Consider the following 20,923-nt stretch of genomic DNA (forward strand, 5'->3'; position numbering starts at 1 on the left):
ACAAAACAACTGACAAGCAAGTATCATCTAAGAATAGCCGCGAATCTAATGAAAGTCCTCCTCTTAGGCGAAAGTTGCAGCCGCAAAAGGGACCAAAGTGTCACATTTTTCATAGGGAACTCGGAAAGACTGATTATGGGTTGTGTCAAAACAAGGTTGCCGACAAGGGGAATAAAGAAAACCTCCTGTCGAAGAGGTGAGTGTTTTAAAAGGTTATTCTAAAGTCCAATCATTCAAGTATGTGTCAAAGTTGTTTAATTATTAACAGTCAGTGTTTATTCCCATGGAAAAATCACAGTTTGTCTTTGATTAGTAAATGGCCATCGGGTGTCTCCCGGTACTGCTTATAATACCAAAAAGAACCATTTATAGGTTCTATTTGGAACTCGGTCGTGTCATCCATCGGGAATTTGGTTGGAGGTTTTTTTGGATAACATGGATAAATCTTTTCATGATAAAACTGATCTATCCGACTGGTGACGCCATTTGCACCCATTCATCTTCTGTTTTAATTAAAAAGGTTAAATTTCTTCAAAGCAAAATGGCGGAGTTTTTCATTTCAACAAATGTATCAAGTTTTTCATTCTGTGGACGTGAACTGGAATTGGAATACTGGACGTATATTTCTTTACCAGTCTCGGTAAGTAAAACAAACAACATTCAAATAATTATCAGGAGTGTGGTTTCAATTTACATTCTATGTTTTCGCATACAATAATCGGCCTTAGAAGGTTATAAGGAACTCTGAAAAGTGAATGTCGAGGTCATCATTTCTACACATAAGCTAGGTTCATGTGCCTTTAATCATCTCAGCGTTGGAATTGTTTTCAGAATGAATTAGAAATTTGTTTTGAAAAGATTTTTGCGCCGGCGTTTTCGGTGTCATGCCAAATTAATTAGTGATGTTGAAATACAAGGAACAACTCGTTCACATTAGACACTGGATTTTTACTTCATTGATTATGCAATTATGCTAAAGTTACATTTTATTATTTCAGCTATCAATAATAGTAATGTTCTCCCTTCTGGAGGCTAGAGTGAGTCTGTGGCCAAACTGCTGTAATCGGAGACCAGGCATCCCATAGTAAGATTGTTAATGTTATTATTAATAAGTGTAAATTTATATCAAATTATGAAACGAAGATACCATATATATAAGGTGATGGACTTTAAAGATTGGTGGTTCGCCTAAAAACTGTGTCACCCCAAACGCACCAATATTAGAGTTAAAATAACTACATGAATCACTAAACATGTACCACTTAACGAACATGGATCAGTTAAATGTTCACAGAGAGAATGCCAGTGCAAATATCTTGTCATTTGTTTGTTGATGCACCTTTTTGTAATTTCTTCTTTGATATAGTCCAGTAAATCTAGTGGATTCTTATGACGATCGTTGGTCTTTTTCAAGCGCCTTTGCTGTAATGTCAACCAGTATCTTACTCCTATTCAGCGGACAGTGGGTCTACAACCCAAATATCGATTATATACCCAATATGCTTAGAGGTAATCAATCAATACTTGATTTACTATTTTTCTATTGGCTTTTTATGGGGGGATTTTATTTTTAAATATTTGCATGTATTCGGAAGTGTTCGTACACCAACACACCCAATTTGGTTTGTGGTAACACTACGTGTGTATTACTTGCTGGGTAGGTTATGTTCTTTTGAGAACTTGTCTTGCTTTATATTATACTACACCAATGTGGTTTTCTTTCGTATTGTTATTTTATGTTTTAAAATTGTTTTTGATCCAGGAACAGTGAGCATCTTCATCGGGTTAGCGAATGTCTTATTGATATGTGCGATATTCTATCCATTGTTAATCTGTCTAAGAACGCAACACAAAGTCATTGGAAATATCGTCGGGTTACTATTCAATACAGCATGGTAAGTGTTCATCAGATGAACTTAAATTTATCCAAATCTACATTTATAAAATGACTGATTTGTGTTGATCGTGTTGATTTTTATGATTCACAGGATGACGTATTATCTCATGATAATGTTGTTCTGCCAAAACATCGAAATTGTAAGTTGATTATAATGCTCATTCCCTTCTTTCATTAATTTTGTTTTATTTCCAACAAATCATGAAATTTGTAACTTACTTTGTTGTACATATATAATGGTACTTTTACCATGAAACACTGGAAATTGACACACAAAAAAACCTTCGGGTTTAAACTTATACATGCTTATTTATACATGAAAAGTATTATACTGAATTAAACAATGATTTTCCAATATCTGTACATCCATCCAGCTTGCAGATAGGACGACCATTGCTATAACAGTACCAGTGTTTATTGGTTACATGTTCTTAGAGATACGTTTTGGCAATGGGCTTTACGAGCAACTAAAAAAGGCAACATGCAAGGTAAAGTCACTTACGTTAACTCCAAATGGTTCCATTTAAAATATATTGCTTTTCTTAATATATTATTTCTATCGAGTTTTTATTTTCTCACCAAATAATCAAATTCTGTTTTTGTTTGTTAAGAGAGACGAACATGATCATGAAGAAGTTAAAGATGACTTTAAGAAGACACACTACTACGAGAGAGTCAAATATTTACTGACTCCATTCAAAGAAGAGTAAGTTTTATTTGCAGAAAACAAAAATGGTTTTATCCTTCAATCGTGAAAGTTTTCTTTAAAGAATTCAGCGCGTCAAAAGAATAACATTCGTCTTCATCAAACTGCTTACAATGCTCTACAATCGACAGGTCAATATGCTTTTGTCAACCTCGACTTTGCAAGAAGAATATTGATAAACACTAATTTGTCTTACCCTTATAATTTTTATATCATGAAGTTTCATTTGTTTGCAGGGGAGAAGTGAGTTTCTCAGTCCGACTCAGAAGAAAGCTTTACTCTGATGCTCCTGGTAAGTTTCTTAATACTGCGTCCTGTAATAGTGCCTTAAGCAAGAACATAATATGATGCGGAACGTCACTTTTATAAATGTTTGCAAATTTGAAACAACTTTGTAATTGTTGCTCAGGTTTCAGATATTCAGCAAGAGTTATCTGCACAGTGGTACTAGCGACGTTAACTACGTACCAGGTACGAACATTCACCAAGGTACAGGGATGTACAACGTCGAATTTTAAACAAAGACATCATGTATTACAATTCTTTGGTAGGCCTATATTATATAATTGCCTATGTCTCTTTGTATTAAAATACAAAGAGACATACAATAACTCATTTATTGGAATGCTACAAAAACTTTAAGAAAGCAGCTTTTCAGCATAAAATAAAGAGATCTTTATGAATTATTGTTATTAATAAGAGTAACAACATAATTGAGAGAAACTTGAAATGGTTGCCTCTTTTTGGTCACTATATAGTCTTGGCCCAAGACTATGGTGCTTGATTCTGGATAGTGTACTACGCGCGGTTGAATCGCCAAAGCGCGCCCGCCACGGTATGATTTAGTTAGCTGGACGGCTTGAAATCTAGACTAGCTTGCAGAGTGTAGTCTAGATTTCAAGCCGTCTAGCTAACTAAATCATACCGTGGCGGGCGCGCTTTGGCGATTCAACCGCGCGTAGTACACTATCCAGAATCAAGCACCATAGTCTTGGGCCAAGACTAGTCACTATAGAACACTGTAGCCTATAAAAAGAAATTCATGTCAAAGATGCCAACAAGTTTAATAAATATTTATCTTATATAGGATTTGAGGCATTGCATGGTGAGGTATCAATGTAGATTTGGTTTGCGGTAACACCATGTGTTATGTGTATCTACTTGCCAGGTATAGTTTGTTCTTAGGGAACTGTCTTGCTTTATTCTACTGCCGTGGAGTAGATAATCGGAGGTTCGGGAGACTTCTCAGTTATGAAAAGAACTGTCCTGCTTTTGAACTATTACCAGGGCGGATGGTATAGAAATTAGACTGGACTACTACTTTAGCTTATAGGATCGTAATTAACTGTACTGCCGCGGAGTCAGTTCTGAATTGGTCTCAACGTTTTGACTAGACTAGCTTGCTCTAGTCATCGTCATTACTTTTTTGAAGTTTGACACTAATTGATTTCCTCTAGGTTGGTCTTCTATACTTGACGAATTTGTACACCCTTTGGACGTATCCAGCTATTGCACTTGATGATAAAGGAATACTGTATCAATCTTTTGCTGTGTTTAATGCTACAGAGTTCATCATTGAGGCTAGAGAATTCTTCAAAATCGCTGAAGGTTTGTAAACATTAAGTGACAAGATTGATGTGCTTAGTATGAAAAAAACAATAACAAGTTTACACCATGCATCAAATAGCCTTGTTATACCTCGGTAACAAATTGTGAAGTTTGATTGGTCGAGAAACAATCATGTGACGCGCAACAAAAACGCATGTTACATGGCTCGACGGGCCGGGTAACATGAAAAGTGATGATGTACACCGGTGTACATCACCTTGATCGTTCCCAGCGTTGGTCGATTTCGCGCTGTGTATGTACGAAACAACCGCGGGTTCGAGGGAATTGTTTCTTGTTCGTCTGCTTATTAAACAATATATAGTCCGTCGTTATAATGTTTGAAGATGACAACAGAACTTCGAGAAGAGGAATAACAATTATACAAAGGTATAACAAAACAATTGTTGCATGCACGTTGTGACTGGGGTCCATGGGTTTTGTACACCCTCGAGGGAAAATGGCGGCTTCGCCTCGGGTTCCATTTTCTCCCTCGAGTGTACAAAACGCCATGGACCCCGTCACAGCGTGCACCTTTTTTTGTATTATGTTTGTTGTTACCATGTTCCAATGGCATGGTTCTGTTTACCGATGAATTCTGAGTTTATCAAGCCATGTAGAGCACATAATCATGAGACGTAGAAGCGCAGTATTCCGTGGTAATTAGCGGATATTGTTACCCATTAATCTTCTATCGGTTACATTCTGGCTAATATGAAACTGCTCTTCTTTTAACAGATACGTTCTGGGCATCTTGTTATTTTGCCATCCCTCTGTCAATACTGTACAATCTACACATGCCGCTATGTTACAGGTAGGACTATAGCACGTGTATATGGACCAAAGCGAGGCTTGAAGGTCAACAATAGTCCGACGACTGTTTGTGATTCAAATGAACAAATCTATTGCAAAATGGTTAACACTCTTGAAGGAGTCACTCATCAGTTATGAATTGTTAAATGTTATTTCTCCTCTAGAGAACACACCTTAAAGTTGTGGAGAGGAAACCGAGACTTCTGTCCTAAAGAGAAGTTCCATTTACCATCTTTAGTGGTAAGATATTGTGTGACGTTTGTGTTTTGTTTGCCCTTATTTGCCCCCCCCCCCAATTACCAGCAGTTTTCTCGGTGTGACCAATAGAATAATATAATAATATAAATATCGAAGTCTTATATAGCGCACGTATCTACCAAACAAGGTACTCAAGGCGCTGAGTATATACAAACTTTCAGAAAAATAGGTAATTGCAGTGATGAGTTTTGAGACCCAATTATTTAGCACCTTTTACAAGGTGCTACGGCGCATACAGCAGCCACAGCCAGGAACACCGGGGCGAACCCCTTCTCTTTCGAAAAGTGCACTGGGTTCTTTTACATGCGTTACACAACACATGGGGCCAACAGCTTAACGTCCCATCCGAAGGACGAAGCAATGGTTAAGTGTCTTGCTTAAGGACACAAGTGTCACGGCTGGGGATTCGAACCCACGCTCTGCTGATCAGAAACACCAGAGTTTGAACTCGGTGTTCTTAACCGTTCGGCCACGACACTTCCGGAGCATGTTTGATATGAAATTAGTTTGTATAAATTGATTTACTGATGTGAATAATGCTTTGATTGATAGGTGGCAAATCTTCGCTTTTCTGGATATGCGATCGGATTTTCAGCATGGGGTAAGTCTACTCCAGTCTGTTATTGGTAAACTAAAGTTCTTTTGTCGGCCTCAAATCTTACAGGGGGGGTTGAATTCCAGTTCAATTTATAAAAAGTCAGTCCACAAAAGAGAAGATTGTAGAACTGAGTATGTTTGTTATAACCCAGATTAATAATGTGAAAATAATAGAGACCGTAAGTGCAAGATGAGTCATTTTTGTAGGTGTTTTTATAGGCAGTGGACACTATTGGTAATTGTCAAAGACTAGCCTTCACAGTTGGTGTATCTCAACATATGCATAAAATAACTAACCTGTGAAAATTTGAGATCAATCGGTCATCAAAGTTGCGAGATAATAATGAAAAAAGAAAACACCCTTGTCACACGAAGTTGTGTGCTTTCAGATGCTTGATTTCGAGACCTCAAGTTCTAAATATGAGGTCTCGAAATCAAATTCGTGGAAAATTACGTCTTTCTCGAAAACTATGGCACTTCAGAGGGAGCCGTTTCTCATAATGTTTTATACCATCAACCTCTCCACATTACTCGTTACCAAGTAAGGTTTTATGCTAATAATTATTTTGAGTAATTACCAATAGTGTCCACTGCCTTTAAGATGCATATAAACTTGTACTAATCTCAACACTCTCCCCATCTCTGTGTTCTTTATTTCAGGGTTTCTCATAACCCAAGTCGTATCCTGGCTCGTACTGTTCTTCGTTGTGTATTTTATAATTTATCAACTTCAGAAAACTGATGAAGAATTAACATGGCTTCTCAAATGTTTCGAGGGATACTGGTAAGCCGTATTATTTGTTGATTTCAATTGATTATTTATATTTGTAAATATCAACATAGCTCGATGAAAGAGGCTCTTTAATATCCATCACGGTTTTCGTGGAGAATCATTGTTTTGGAAACAAGATGAAATTTAGGATATGATTCAGTCACTTGATACCTGAGGCATTGTGCTTAAAGGCAGTGGAAACTATTGGTTATTACTCAAAATAATTATTAGCATAAAACCTTTCTTGGTGACGAGTAATGGGGAGAGGTTGATGGTATAAAACATTGTGAGAAACGGCTCCCTCTGAAGTGCCATAGTTTTCGAGAAAGACGTAATTTTCCACGAATTTGATTTCGAGACCTCAGATTTAGAACTTGAGGTCTCGAAATCAAGCATCTGAAAGCACACAACTTCGTGTGACAAGGGTGTTTTCTTCTTTCATTATTATCTCTCAAGTTCGGTGACCGATTGAGCTCAATTTTTCACAGGTTTGTTATTTTATGCATATGTTGAGATACACCAACTTTGAAGGCTAGTCTTTGAAAATTACCAAAAGTGTCCACTGCCTTTAATATAACTAACAAGTTGTTGTTTCTTCTGTCAAGTGGTCGAAACACCAAGGTCTTTCTTGCGTTAGAATAAAAGTAAAACAAGTTGAGTGTTATTCGTTAGACTCTCTACAAAATAACTCTGTAATTGTGTGGATCTTTGCTCATTTTTAACTTTCATTGGGTAACCAGGTAATCATTGGGATACCGTGGTAAAAAAATAAACTAATTCTTTTTACCCTGTATAGGTTAACGTTCGTAACGGGGATCGTGTTTTACTACGTCCAAGTTGCTCTGGCTCATATTGCTTTCTTACAAAAAGAGAAAGAAAAGAGAAGGCATAAAGTCCATTTGAGCCTCAACAATAGGTAATTCTGAACAAAGTAATCAAACTATAACCTTTGTAAAAACAAAAATAGTTGAAAGAAAAAAGCCGTTTGTGTTCGACATAAATTAATCTTGACCCTTGAACAAATTAATCAGCCTTTCAATAAAATTAATATACAACTACCACGAACGGCCGTATTGTATTCTCATTTACTCTCCTAATTCCGTTATTATTATTTCACCAGGCGAATGTTTCATGTTGTAGTTTACGTGACTTTATTTGTGAACGTCATAGTTGGGTTAGTGTCTTGTTTGATGAGGATCGTCAAGGCTGTTATCTTTGGTGTACTCTTCATCGGGAGAATCGATCGATCGACCCTTATGAGAGGCTGGGAGTTATGGGACCCAGGTAAGAATCATGGACCAATTGCGGATACAATCCTAATTATTTAAAGAGAATGTCACTACAGCAAAGAAGAGATATCGAGTATTCAATTGTTGTTCTTTCATTCCTATTCAGGTTTTAAATCTTACATGGGTTTTCTGGAGCTAGAGGTTGCCCATACACATCCAGTTCTTGTAACATTCTGTCATTTTCTGTGGAAATCAGTCGGGAAGGACATGGCAGAAGAAAAAGCATCTATTGCGTTTTGGAGAAAAGTACAAACCAAGAAAGGTAATGTTCACCATGTGTACTTTACTTGTATAAATCAAGTTTTAAACCACAAAGGGAAAGTGACTGGGTAACTTTGAATTAATTGGGTTGAACACAAAATTAATTTTGATTTTGTATAAAACCATCAAAACTGTGCTTATTCTCGTAACTAAATTTATAATAATTATTAAAAGATGCTCCACTAGATACTCAACTTATACAAAATAAAAGCCATAATTTATTGGAGTGTTTTAAATTAAACTTTTCTGTGTAATTTCGTCCTCAGATCATGATTTTCCAAAATGAATTTTACACGAGATAATGAAGCTTTTTGTAATAAGCATTATTTGGCTAAACAACCCAACTAATTGGTTTATAGGTTCCGAGGGAAGCATGGCCATTGAGCTAAGAAGAGGGTGCCGTCAAAAGCCTCGCTGGCCACGTAATAAATGGTTTGTAGCAATCACCTTAATGCGTAATCGTTCCTTAACCATTGCGAGAATGAGAATTGCTCCAGAGTTACTTCAAGTCAAGCAAGATATTGAGAAGGAAAGACGAGCAAAACAGGTATAGGCATATAGCCCTTTCTATATCCCTACACCCTTTCGAACCACCATCTAAAAACTAACATCTCAAGTTAATATCAAAATAATTGGCGAACAATTTGGGCTAAAAATTCGTTGCAGGGGGTTCATTTTTTTTATGGCAGGTTTATCAAACTCTGAGAATGAGAAGAACAACCCGTTTGCGTAAGACTTTTACCAACGTAGAAGATATAAGAACAAGCAGAAGGAGGAAAAACACTTAAATCCACACTGACAAACAAGCCTTCATTGCAACAATCGTAATACAAATTGCTAGGGCTATGTAGGTCTATACATATAATTATAAAAGGATGCATTTCCTTTTAGACTCATAGTTCAATGAGTAGTCCAACGTGTTTTCCCTCTCTAGGTAGCCTACCGTTTTAAACTTCGTGAATGGTTATGGTGACTGAACAAAAAATGTTTTTAAAAGGAAACAGATTTTGTATTTAATCATTAATAATAATAGGTCTTATGGTCATTTGTTTTCCCAGACTGGAGCCGTCTCCACAACAGTCATTTCAAATGGATCAAACTCGACACTCGATGCAGAGGGAAGCAAGACTCTTGCTCAAGACGTCAAGGATACAGACAGCATGTCTATCCTTGTCAGTGTGTAAAAGGCTCGCCCTCAGCCTCAACAAAGGGGGTTCATATCTGTACCTCGTCCTTCAAGTAAAACTTCCAACAAACCATCATGTTCTGGGAAAAGTCTGTGGGAAAAGTGGCCCAACTGTTACCCCGAAACCAGGATATACATCACAAGATACCAGTCGACCTCGATGGGTTTAAACTATGAAAGAGAATGCATTTATATGTATTCGAGATGATAACAAACTCTCGTCCACCTTGTGTAATGGCCGAACACAATTTTCAGCGAGTTCTGCAATCAAAACTTGGAAAAAAAGTTTCCGTATGGCGCCACCACTTTTTCATTCGATATTAAATAAAGTACCTAATTATTTACCTCATTGAGAAATCCCTTTTTTATCCATGTCGTGTATTAAATTACCTTCTCTTTGAGCCACGAGCCAGCCTTCCCGCCACATTTGGAATCTTTTGATCTTTATTTCAACTTGTAGCTTTACTAATCAAGCCGATGTAATGACAAACCCATTGGAGCACTCTTCACGCAAAGTTGGTGTTGATATAACAGCATTACATGCCCAGTTCAACTCCATGAATGACGTCATAACGTCATAGTGGCTGACAAGGATATCGTTTGTGAAAGATAAGTACTACAGTGCATTATTTGAAAATGAGAGTTCGTTTGAGAGAAGATGCAAAACAAAACTAATCACGGGCTACTGTGATGGTTTGATATGTGTGGAATTCTACGAGGTCAAACGATCACGAATTACTGAATGTTACGGTGATTGTTTAACAATGTTTAACCGCAATGAGGAAACCCACAGAAAGAATTGAATTCGAAACAATGCTCCGAGTGAACATCTAAAACACCTTTGTGTAAAAAAAATCTGAGGAATTTAGGTTGCATAATAATTGATTGATGAATGAAGGAATTCTTGTGGAACCAGTGCTATGTGTTCTCCTGACTGTCAGCCCATCAAACGTGCACCCAGCACAAGGCAGTCCGAGGCCGGGTATAAGAAAAGGTAAGACGTCTCGCATATGGTGGTCTCCGATTTTTAAGTTTCTGTCCCATTTCTTAAGATAGTATGCGTGGTTTTGGTAAGGGGCGTTAAGTTTGCAAGAATCTAAACGCACGAGGACACCAATCATTACGTTCATTCAGGATTTCTATAAAACGCCCAACCAAGTCACTTTCGATGGATTTCCCTTCGTATCTCGATGCATGATGCGCCTCTCTTTAGATTGTAATCTTAAAAGTAGACATTTTTGAAAGAGAATACTGATCTGAGATATTGAACTTTTGTTTTGTTCTCCACTAATCTCAGGAAAAGAACACAACAGTTATTGACTTCATCTTCTTGATCCACGATGTATCTTATGAAGCCAACGTCGATCGTTTTAGTATGGTGTTTGTTCTACTTCCTTCAAGTGAGTAATGGTGTACTACAGCATGACCATGTTTTACCCGGTCACTACTACCGGCCATTACAGCAACATCATCGGGTAAGAAGAGCTGCCGCCCCCGCACCAAGGACCCCGCTCCGTGACTGTCCATGCAGGTATAGTACCGGAAAAGTTTCCGTATCACGTCACCACTTTTTCATTTGATATGAAATAATATAGAATCTAGTTTACCTCAATGAGATATCCCTTTTTGTAAAAATTAGTGAAAAGGTGGTGACGTGATACGGAAAGTTATTCAAAAAAGAGTTATCAACTGTTCATTATTACCTGCCTTTGTTTAAAAAGTTATTCTTTCACGTGGACTTTACAACGAAGAGGCAATGTTTGGATAGATTTCCGCATCATACCACCTTTTTTACTTGTTAAGAAATCAAATATTATAATTGAATTACCAGATGAGGTATTCCTTTTTGCTGGTGGCAGGATACAGAAAGTTTTCCCTTACACTATACCTTGCCACCAATTTATTTATAAAAAGTAACCATTATTGCTCTTCTGTCTTTGTTCTTTATTCTCAATGCATATACAGTCAAGAGAAGTTTGCATGGAAATATTATGCACAAAATGTACTTAAGACAATCTACTTAATAAAGCGATCTTTAAAAAAAAAATTTTTTTTTCTTTCTGTAAAGCACTTAGAAACACATATGAAGCGCTTTAAATTATTATTCCATTTTCTTCCCTTTTAGTTCAAGTCCTTGTTTGAATGGAGCCGAGTGCGTATCTAAAAAAGGCGCAATAGTCGGCACGGTGGAATTCAGTTGCACCTGCAGCGGTCAATGGGTTGGTACAACATGTGATAGCTGCCCACCGGGAGGTAAGTCAGAACAAGTTTTAGGTCGAGTTGTCACAGGTCAATTCAAACTCTAATTTGGAAATTATCTTTCTTTTTTTAGGCCCTTTGTGTAAAAAAAAAAGGGGGAGTACAAACAAATTGTTATAATATAATTATTAGAGTTTTCCCCGCAAAGCATTTTTTAATTGGAATATTAATTTGATTCTCAAATTCCCGAATGCACCTCACCAAAGATTTATTATTGAGGTGTTGCCTATAGTTGACTAATAGTTGCGTTTTCTTGTTTCCTCCTCCCTAGATCCACTATGCAGCCGTTCCTGCCTGGTACACAGGGATAATGACGTATGTAATGATGGTGGACCGGGGTCCATTGATGCAGTATGTGCGATTGGTACCGACTGTGGAGATTGCCCTTCAAGATGTCAATAAACTCATCACTGTGCAGCCATCTTGGATTTATCTTCTATGCAATCACATGTAACCAAACCGAGGCTGATGGAAGCTCAATTAGTCTGGTACCTTTCCCGTATCTACGACTAACATTAACGAAGATGAGCTTCCTATATACTACCGTGTTTGTACATAGGAACAAAATTACCACATCTATCTCATGATAATTCAAGAACAATTTTGTCTCTGCAACTTGGAGCTCTTTTCTCTGTTTTCATGAGGTTGATGGGAAATCATCAACAAGTTCATCATTCCGGAAATTAGGGCTGCACTGACTCACAATAACACAAATTGTAAATTTTTTTTAAAAGATCAGTGTTAAAGTCCAAGCTCACGATGGCCTATGACCCCAAGTTAAACGGGAAGTATTCTATGCCCAAAATGAGAAGTGGAAGTATTGGAATATTGGCAAATAAATAAAATTATTTATTATAAACACCTCAAAAAACTTGTGACAACTCTCCATATTTAAATGATGGTGTGTAAATAAAGTAATCATTTTCATAGTTGGGTTTTTTTTTTTTCTTGGATTACAAGGTTTGAATGCGCCTCCACCCCGCCCGCTCCGCCCCTCCCCACCCGGCCCCGTCGCCCAGACTCCCGTCCCATCTGATGTAGCCTGCTCCCCCCCCCCACCCCAGCAAACAATCAATATAGGTTATTATATTGGCCTCAATTTCAATTATCTAAATATTTTGATTGAACTGGTCACCTGAATGATGACAGTCCAAGTGGAAATTGCGGCACATAAAATTACATTAAAAGACCACTTAAAAGTTTTGGTTTCATCTTTGGAATACATGAGGCGCGTCCCATCACTGCCCCAACCTTGTGCACTGGACCTATCGTCGCTTTTGACTCGGTGTGAAGTTTCAACATTGGTGAATGAATAAGCTTGAAATGAAAGCATTACTTCCCATGAACAAGGTGTGAACAGACAAAGACTTTGTAAAGCGCTCCTGAAGACGGACCGATAACAACCCACAGAGCTTTAAAAAAATAAATAAAAAAAAAACGGGGGGGAGGGGCTCTTTGTGCCATTGGCAGTTTTTGACCACGTGAGTGCGTGTTTGAACCAACTTTACGTAAAACAAGTAGAATAATATGGTATTTTTGTTTACTCTTGTTAAATTTATTTGTTACTTGCCAAAATAATTGATACAATAATTATAACAACACCGGGCAGCTAAAGTGATGAAAAGTCGAAGGAATTCGCCTTTGAAAGCGCCCCCATGTGGTCAAAAATAAATAAGCTCAGTGTGGCCCTCTATTGACATACAAAAAAATTGCCGTCTGCCCCCGACCAGGTCAGGAGAGCGAAGACTGGTTCATTTTGATGAACGAAAATCATCCAAGTAAGTCGTTTAATTAATGTGTATTGGGCTCTAAATAGAAAATTGTGATGACGAAGAAGATAGTTAATTAAAATGTTTGTAGGCAAAAGTAAATATTTTCGGAAAAGTTTCCGTATGGCGCCACCACTTTTTCATTCGATATGAAATAATAAAGTATCTAATTTACCTCAATGAGATATCCTTTTTTGTAAAAATTAGTGAAAAAGTGGTGGCGCCATACGGAATGTTATCCATATTTTCTGCCAACTAAATGCGAGATGGGTTTGCTCTGGTTGGATGATGATGTAGTGTGTTTCTCTCAGTCTCAACTCACTAACGCAAAACTCGCATTAACTATCATGCATTATCTGACATGGGCGTGGGGGGGGGGGGGCTTTTCAGATGAAATCATTTTGCAGGATGCATTTTACAATTTTTATTAAATAAATATTAACTATAAAGAGTAACCTTTCGAACATTACACCAATGACACCACTTTGTCAGGGTAATTCATTACCAGTAATACCACATTGTCATTACCCCAAATAAACATTTAAATTTAATTTATTAATAAAAGTAAAAATTTTATTACTGGACTGTCAATACTATACATGTATTACTCTTTATATCTGGTAACATAAAATTAACAAGACGACGTGTCTGTGCCCCCTTCAAAAGCATCTATTTACTTTAGGACCTCATCAGACATCGGTGATCCCATCATGCATCAGTAATCTCATCTGTGGCCGTACAATTATCAGTGACCTCATCAGTGACCTCTCCAGTGACCTCGGGCATCAGTGGCCTCAAAGTTGACCTCATCGTTGACCTCAACAGTGCCTCATCAGTGACCTCATCATGGTGAGATTGACACAACTACTTCTTATGGCTCGTCGTGCTTCTTCAAGTTCAAAGGACAAACCATCCTGGGAGAAGATAAATCGACATTTCCGCTACGGAATGTCGCGACCATGGACAATTCAATCTCAAGTTGCTAATATGCCAGGACGAGACCGCAAGAAGGTTCAAGTTGAACCAATCAAAGACTGGAAGTTCTTCAAAGGAGATTTTGTGAGTCCATTCATTAAATTAAGAGGATTGCTTGTAAACTAGTATTTCAAAGTGACATGTATGAATTGAATATCGTTGCAATGTCAGAGGATTAGGAAATGAAATCAAATGATTTATTTTGTAATTGATCTTTAAATCTTTGGGAATTTCTTAAGTACATACATGGTATTTATAATATCTTTGTTGTCACTACAGGTTCAAATTCTGAAAGGAAAAGATGCCGGTAAACAAGGAATCATTAACGACGTCATTAAAGAAAGGAACTGGGTCGTCGTTGAGGGACTGAACTGTGTAAGTACAACATTAATTAATAACATACTTCCAAATCTCTACAAACAAACTAAATAATCTGGCTCATAAGTGATGTCATAATGATTGTAAAACCTCTTTGGTATGGTATACACATAAACGGACTGGCATGATCAGGTCACTAGAGCATTTCAACCCCCCCCCCTCCCTTGGGGCTGTGAGTGGCTAGAAGAGTGATCAATTACACACATCGGTCCAAAATATGAAATAAGAAAAGAAACTGTTCTGTAACAAGTCAAAAATTGTAAGTCTATTGCCCGCTTTAGACTACACACGCACGATGTCTTGAACATTGGTCTTGAATTGAAGCGTGTCTAGTTCACAGTGGCTCAAATCTCATAAACTAGCCTATATTAGTTAAACTCCTCATGACCTTGTTTCAACCAACCAGGATACAGAACTTAACTAGCTAGCAAGAGGGGTGTTTGTTCTAAAAGTTCTAAAAATAATTTTTCTATCATTCACATAGTCCATGCTGTGTGATAATGTGTTATTTCTTTCTAATGTGATTTATAGCATTATAGATACATTGGTAAGATGCCAGGGTACAATGGAACATATGTCGCTAGTGAAGCACCTTTGAATATTCATGATGTCGGACTAGTTGATCCATCAGATAAGTAAGTTGCAATCTTGAAGTATTTCTAAAGTAGACCACATTAATAGAGATGTCTGTATCACCATTATTGGTTCTTGGGGAAAAGATCATCCACAACATACCTCAAAATTATGTCTTAAAGCCATTGGACACTTCTGGTAAACAGTATTGTCCAAAGGCCCACACTTCGTGTATCACAACTTATATATTATAAAATAACAAATCTGTGAAAATTTAGGCTCAATCGGTCATTGGAGTCGGGAGAAAATAACGGGAAAACCCACCCTTGTTTCTGGACGTTCCGCCGTGTCATGACATGTGTTTAAAATAAATCCGTAATTCTCGCTATCGAGAATTGATAATTGTTTTAATGTTTTCTCAAAAAGTAAAGCATTTCATGGAATAATATTTCAAGAGAAGTATTTCACCATTACCTTCTGTAAACCCTGTAAGTTATTTGTAAATCTGTGAACTTTTATTTTTTCTTCTGTTCCGAAAGTGTATAATGGCTTTAATCAAAACTAAATAGTGAGACCGCCAACATAACGGGCTAAATGGGTCAGTCAGTAGAGGGCTGGCAAGGTAATCCGGGGGTTGCATATTCAATATAGCTGTAGTCAATTTGTCTTTGTTCAACCCAACATTATTTTAAATAAAACGCTGTACGAAGCTAAACGCTGATTTCACAATTTAGAACAAGTTTTGTCTTCTAGTTACTACAATTTCTTGATTTGTGCAATTCATTACCAATGTTTGTACAACAGAGATTGGCTGTTGCCAGCTTCGTGTTTATATCCCCTTGTGGGAGTTTGCGAGTTCCCTTGACGAGAAAGACTTAGACAAAACACTCACAGATCATTATACTGTATTATACAACTTAAATCTCTCCATTATATTTCTTACAGCAAACCAGCAGAGATAGATTTTCGATTCACAGAGGCTGGCGATCAAGTAAGAGTATCTAAACGCACTGGAAGAATTATACCCATCCCACCCACCGCTAACGAACATAAAGACTACAAGACAAAGGAATCCTATATTGGTACGAAACTAAGCATTAGTAATAATAGATAAATCTTATATAGTGCAAAACATAACTGGAGGAAATCTCAATGCGCTTGACAACACTGAAAGTTACAGATAATGAGTGAATGCAAGTTGGAAAAGGAGGGTTTTGAGATTTGAAAATTTTCCATGGTAGCAGCTGTTCTAAGAGAAGATGGTAGAGCTCTCCACAACTTGGGCGAGGTTTATGAAACCCTCACAGCTCCAACTCCTTCTATACCCAATTGCCAAAAGGAAGGATTCAGGACTGATGAGGCCCACATAACAATTGCGTATCATGGAATCAGTCATTTCATCCAAGTCCAAACCATTTGATATGTAGTGACATAGGAGAAGAGGATAGTGGAGGATTTAGGCCACATGCCAGCCAAACTGCCTAGTCTTTCAGGCCGTAAAAAAAAGAGGTCAAGGCCATTTTCATTTTGCAAAGAGCACTTCCACTGGAAAATATTAAAGTCACTGGGAAACTTTTGAAGGGTAACAACTTGACAAATTCTGTTTGACGTTTTCTCCCATTTTGCAGAGCAACCCAAAGACACAGTTCTGAAGGATGTTTGTGAGAGAACATACAAGCCATCATTAAAGACTGTTGAAGAAGATCTAATGGAAGCCAATAACATCGTAGAAACACGGAAAACAGCTAAAACATACTGGTACTGAACGGACAGCTAAACTTCTGATGAAAGCGTTTTTGTGCTTTTATATCGGGAACAACAAAACTTTTCTGTCCACCACTTTGCCAGCTCATGTTGAAGGCTTCACATTAAATGGACACAAGCTAAAAACTAACAAATTGGCGACAAGTGGAAATACCAGATGGACACCAGGCAGTGTAAACTTATTTTCACCAAGTTGAAATTTAGACTTGACCAGTCTGGCATTTAGTCAGTGTGATGATGGCTTTTAGTAAATTCAAATCTGTCCGACCCAGTGTATGGCTCATCAGGCAACCGTTTGTATCTGGTTTCATTTGCATTAAAGGAACACGTTGCCTTGGATCGGTCGAGTTGGTCTTTGAAAAGCGTTTGTAACCGTTTGTTATAAAATGCATATGGGTAGAAAGATGTTGTAAAAGTAGAATACAATGATCCACACAAACATGCCTCGAAATTACACGGTTTTCCTTTTACCTCATCGACTAACACGGTCGGCCATTTATGGGAGTCAAATTTTTGACTCCCATAAATGGCCGACCATGTTAGTTCTCACAGTAACAGGAAATCCACGCAATTTCGAGGCAAACTTGTGTGGATCGTTGTATTTTACTTTTAAAACGTCTTTCCAACCATATGCACGGTTACAACACTTTTTATAGACCAACTCGTCCGATCCAAGGCAACGTGTTCCTTTAAGCGACTGAGAATATTTTTGCTTCCACCTGGACAAGATTGCCAGTTCAAATGATAGGTCACTCCCAGCTCTCGTTGGTACCCATTTGTACACCTGGGTGTAGAGAAGCAATTATGGTAGAGTACCTTGCTCAAGAGTCATCACAGATGAAGGCTAAATGTCATTGAAATCATTTTATTGTTTTTTGAACAACATGATCTAATTACCCTATTGATTGGTAATTGAGAAACCTAGACTTGATCAGTCTATCTTTCGGGCAGCTTGATGATGTACTTCAAGAAAAGTATACATGATTTCGTAAGATGAGTCTTATTAAAGAAATGTACACAAATATTGATTTTCTTTCCTTTGTGTTTCTTTGTTTATACCTTTTATCGGAAACTAAGACCGACAGTGTGTTCTCGGTCAACCACAGAGAGGCCATTTAGATGTGTGAGGAATACCCAGGGGGGAAACCCACGCAACCAGGTAGGGAATGAAACACCATTTCTAAATGCAAGGCTGCACTGGTCCAAGGTGGGATTCGAACCAGTGTTCACAAAAGGCATAGAAAGAAACTACTGATCAACCTGATCAAATTGATGATACTTAATACTAAAAGGGGAATTGGCTGTTGCAAACTGCTAACCAACCAAAAGGACATATAATATACATGCAAAACAAATTAAACGGCCTGAAGTTTCAACCCCAGCTGAGTCTTTCTCGAAGGCTAAATGACCTTAAGATGATAGATCCATAATATGGAATGTCAATTCGGATGTCAAGGGGGAGGATGGTTATCGGCGGACAAAGTTCTTTCTGAAAGCTCAAATTTAATCATTTCACACCAAACTAAACAACAGATCAAGATGTGGAATAATTTAACAGCTGCTTTCACTTTATAAAATACATTGTACAATAATAATAATAATAACTTTCGATTTATATAGCGCCTAATAATTAGCAATAATTATCTAAGCGCTTTACAAATAATGGATAATTACACACAAATTGGTGTACATGAAACAAAAAATAATATGCAACTTTTAAATCCATTGAATTTAGATAAAAACAGCAATGTGAAGTAATAAAACTATGATGTACACAGCATTAATAAGAATGATAACTGTTCACATTTATCTTTCAGGCACTGATCCAATCTATATTCTATATACATAGACCTGAACCAAATTTGAACCAAAATTAATATTCTTTATCCCCGAATGCAAATTGCCATCTATTCACTTTGATGTTACTGCTGACTTTCAAATTCAGTGTTAGCCCAGACTTCATACAAATAGGCAAAAGTGAGAAATCCTTAAGTCAAGCGAACTGCACGCTTGCTAAATTATCTTGCTGACCCTATGTTCATTGAATTGAATTGAATCCAATTGCATTGAAACGCCCTCCTGGAGCAACATCAGAAAAAAAATTTTCTGGTAAAATGTTCAACTCATAGCACGCACACTGTTTTTGAGGTTGCTTGCTCTATGTTCTGACACCCCTATGTTCTGGTTATCCCTTGTGGTCTACACACAAAGGTTACAGTTTGAAATACAGTTCTACAACTGTTGCACACAAAAAAATCAATCTTAAACTTTGTTCAAACATATGTGGGTAGTTACTGCACACTTCTTTTGGCACTTGACATTTATAAGGAAAACATTATTTATAACTGTTTCAAGTCAAGATCCTTTTTAAAAAGCTCTGTGGTGGTTTTCATTAAGAGTTGGGACTAGTCTTATCTCGAGTTACTAGTCCTAACTTAGGACTAGCTGTACACTTTTGATATCTCTTACGAGTCCTAACTCTTTGTGAAATCGACCCCTGATTACTTACGATAAGGAACAAGTTTGGGATGAATCAAGAAGATGGTGGAATTCCAAGAACATCTCTTAGAAACTTGTTGATTCCTTTAAGACAACCAGAGCAAAAACTGACGAAAAGTTATTTACTAACCCAGCTTTACTAACTACAAGATATATTCCGATGGTTACACAGCAAAACACCTCATATTGTTATAAATCCATAGTGTAGAGGTATGAATGCTTAGTTATAAATGTATTTACAATAATGGACACTATCTGCTAACTAAAACTGAAGTTCAGGAAGAAAAAAATAGCTCAAAATAAGTGCTTACAAGTTTTTTAAGAAGTGATTACGATTCAACATTTTAGGCAGGAATATTCAGCATTAATGAGAAAGCCCTCTTATTATTACACAATAATCGTTGCTGGGCTCAATTCCACAAAGCACTAATATATAAGACAAACTTTAAGATTAGTTGTCAAAAATTATTGTTAGAAAGTATCACGCTAAATTGCTTAGTAAAATATGATGTCACAGTTCAAGCATATTGTGACAACACTAAGCAATTAAGAGTGATGCACAATTAAGATCAATCTTAGCCCTTTGTGAGATCGGCCCCTGTAGGTGTATAGACCACGACTTGGACATTCCAGAGCCTTTCCAGCAGGCAAATTACTACACAGGTCATATGGAAAACTTTATGTAGTAATTTCTACAAATTCAACAGCTGAAGAAAGTTTGAGATGTCTCTTTCTTTATATCAAAAGTAGATACAAATCAGACAGTCTCCATCTCCATAAATCTCCATAAAGTTTATGTTTTCTTCAATCGAGCTGTCTGGCTGTGTACTAATCGTGCCTGCAGCAACTCCATGATTGGTTGCTCTTTTAAACATGTGATGTCACAGGCAGTCACATGGTGTATTACCCTTGTCAATCTCTTATGTTACACAACATTGCAACAAAATGAAAGCTCTTTTATAATAGAGTAATCTTGGTTAATAAATCAATAACATTTTCTGAGTAATAAATAATGTTTCAAAAAGCAAACAAATTAAATTAAAGATATTGGTCTTTTTTTTAAGGAAAACGTTCTTAGAAACCACATTAACAACATTGTAACTTTTCTACATTTTTATATATCAACAGATATACAAAGCTATCTTAATTGACTTGTTTAACTATTACCTTTAGTGTTGCCATCTGTTTTTTGTTTTTTTAACGTAGACAAATATTGATGTGTAAAATGGAGTCCGACCAAAACAAATTCAAAACCCAAAGTGTACCTTGGTTTTGGAGCGAGATATGATATTTCTAGTTATAGGGAAGGTATACTTTTGGTC

General features: G+C 37.1%; 3 protein-coding genes and 1 long non-coding RNA gene across 5 annotated transcripts; all 4 read left to right on the top strand.

Moving 5' to 3' along the window:
- The first annotated feature begins 541 nt into the window (after positions 1-541).
- On the top strand, positions 542-9,965 carry LOC117295550 (stimulated by retinoic acid gene 6 protein-like). The gene is made up of 20 exons (XM_033778247.1): positions 542-640; positions 999-1,084; positions 1,367-1,509; positions 1,763-1,895; positions 1,989-2,037; positions 2,272-2,413; positions 2,534-2,603; positions 2,840-2,895; positions 3,013-3,074; positions 4,061-4,211; positions 4,947-5,022; positions 5,186-5,261; positions 5,832-5,880; positions 6,537-6,660; positions 7,445-7,564; positions 7,769-7,932; positions 8,044-8,266; positions 8,589-8,745; positions 9,257-9,378; positions 9,845-9,965. The coding sequence occupies exons 1-20, from the start codon at positions 542-544 to the stop codon at positions 9,963-9,965; spliced, it is 2,223 nt and encodes a 740-aa protein (XP_033634138.1).
- Positions 9,859-12,488, top strand: LOC117296032 (multiple epidermal growth factor-like domains protein 10). Of its 2 annotated transcripts, none has more exons than XM_033778881.1 (4): positions 9,859-10,378; positions 10,682-10,915; positions 11,510-11,637; positions 11,915-12,488. In XM_033778881.1, exons 2-4 carry the CDS (start codon positions 10,725-10,727, stop codon positions 12,043-12,045), a joined length of 450 nt encoding a protein of 149 aa, XP_033634772.1. In that variant the 5' UTR covers positions 9,859-10,378; positions 10,682-10,724; the 3' UTR covers positions 12,046-12,488. The 2 variants fall into 2 exon arrangements, with proteins under 2 accessions (XP_033634772.1, XP_033634773.1); XM_033778882.1 differs by lacking the exon at positions 9,859-10,378 and adding an exon at positions 10,388-10,454.
- An 847-nt stretch (positions 12,489-13,335) lies between these two features.
- LOC117295777 (probable 39S ribosomal protein L24, mitochondrial) lies at positions 13,336-17,490 on the top strand. Its single transcript, XM_033778526.1, has 6 exons — positions 13,336-13,421; positions 14,079-14,471; positions 14,667-14,762; positions 15,297-15,400; positions 16,284-16,420; positions 16,967-17,490. The coding sequence occupies exons 2-6, from the start codon at positions 14,259-14,261 to the stop codon at positions 17,101-17,103; spliced, it is 687 nt and encodes a 228-aa protein (XP_033634417.1). The 5' UTR covers positions 13,336-13,421; positions 14,079-14,258; the 3' UTR covers positions 17,104-17,490.
- Positions 17,491-17,723: 233 nt separating this feature from the next.
- Positions 17,724-20,914, top strand: LOC117295365. Its single transcript, XR_004519682.1, has 2 exons — positions 17,724-18,062; positions 18,101-20,914. It is a non-coding gene; the product is annotated as an uncharacterized LOC117295365 (long non-coding RNA).
- Positions 20,915-20,923: the final 9 nt, after the last annotated feature.

Source organism: Asterias rubens, chromosome 10, assembly GCF_902459465.1.
Source record: "Asterias rubens chromosome 10, eAstRub1.3, whole genome shotgun sequence".
NCBI classification, from domain to species: Eukaryota; Metazoa; Echinodermata; class Asteroidea; order Forcipulatida; family Asteriidae; genus Asterias; species Asterias rubens.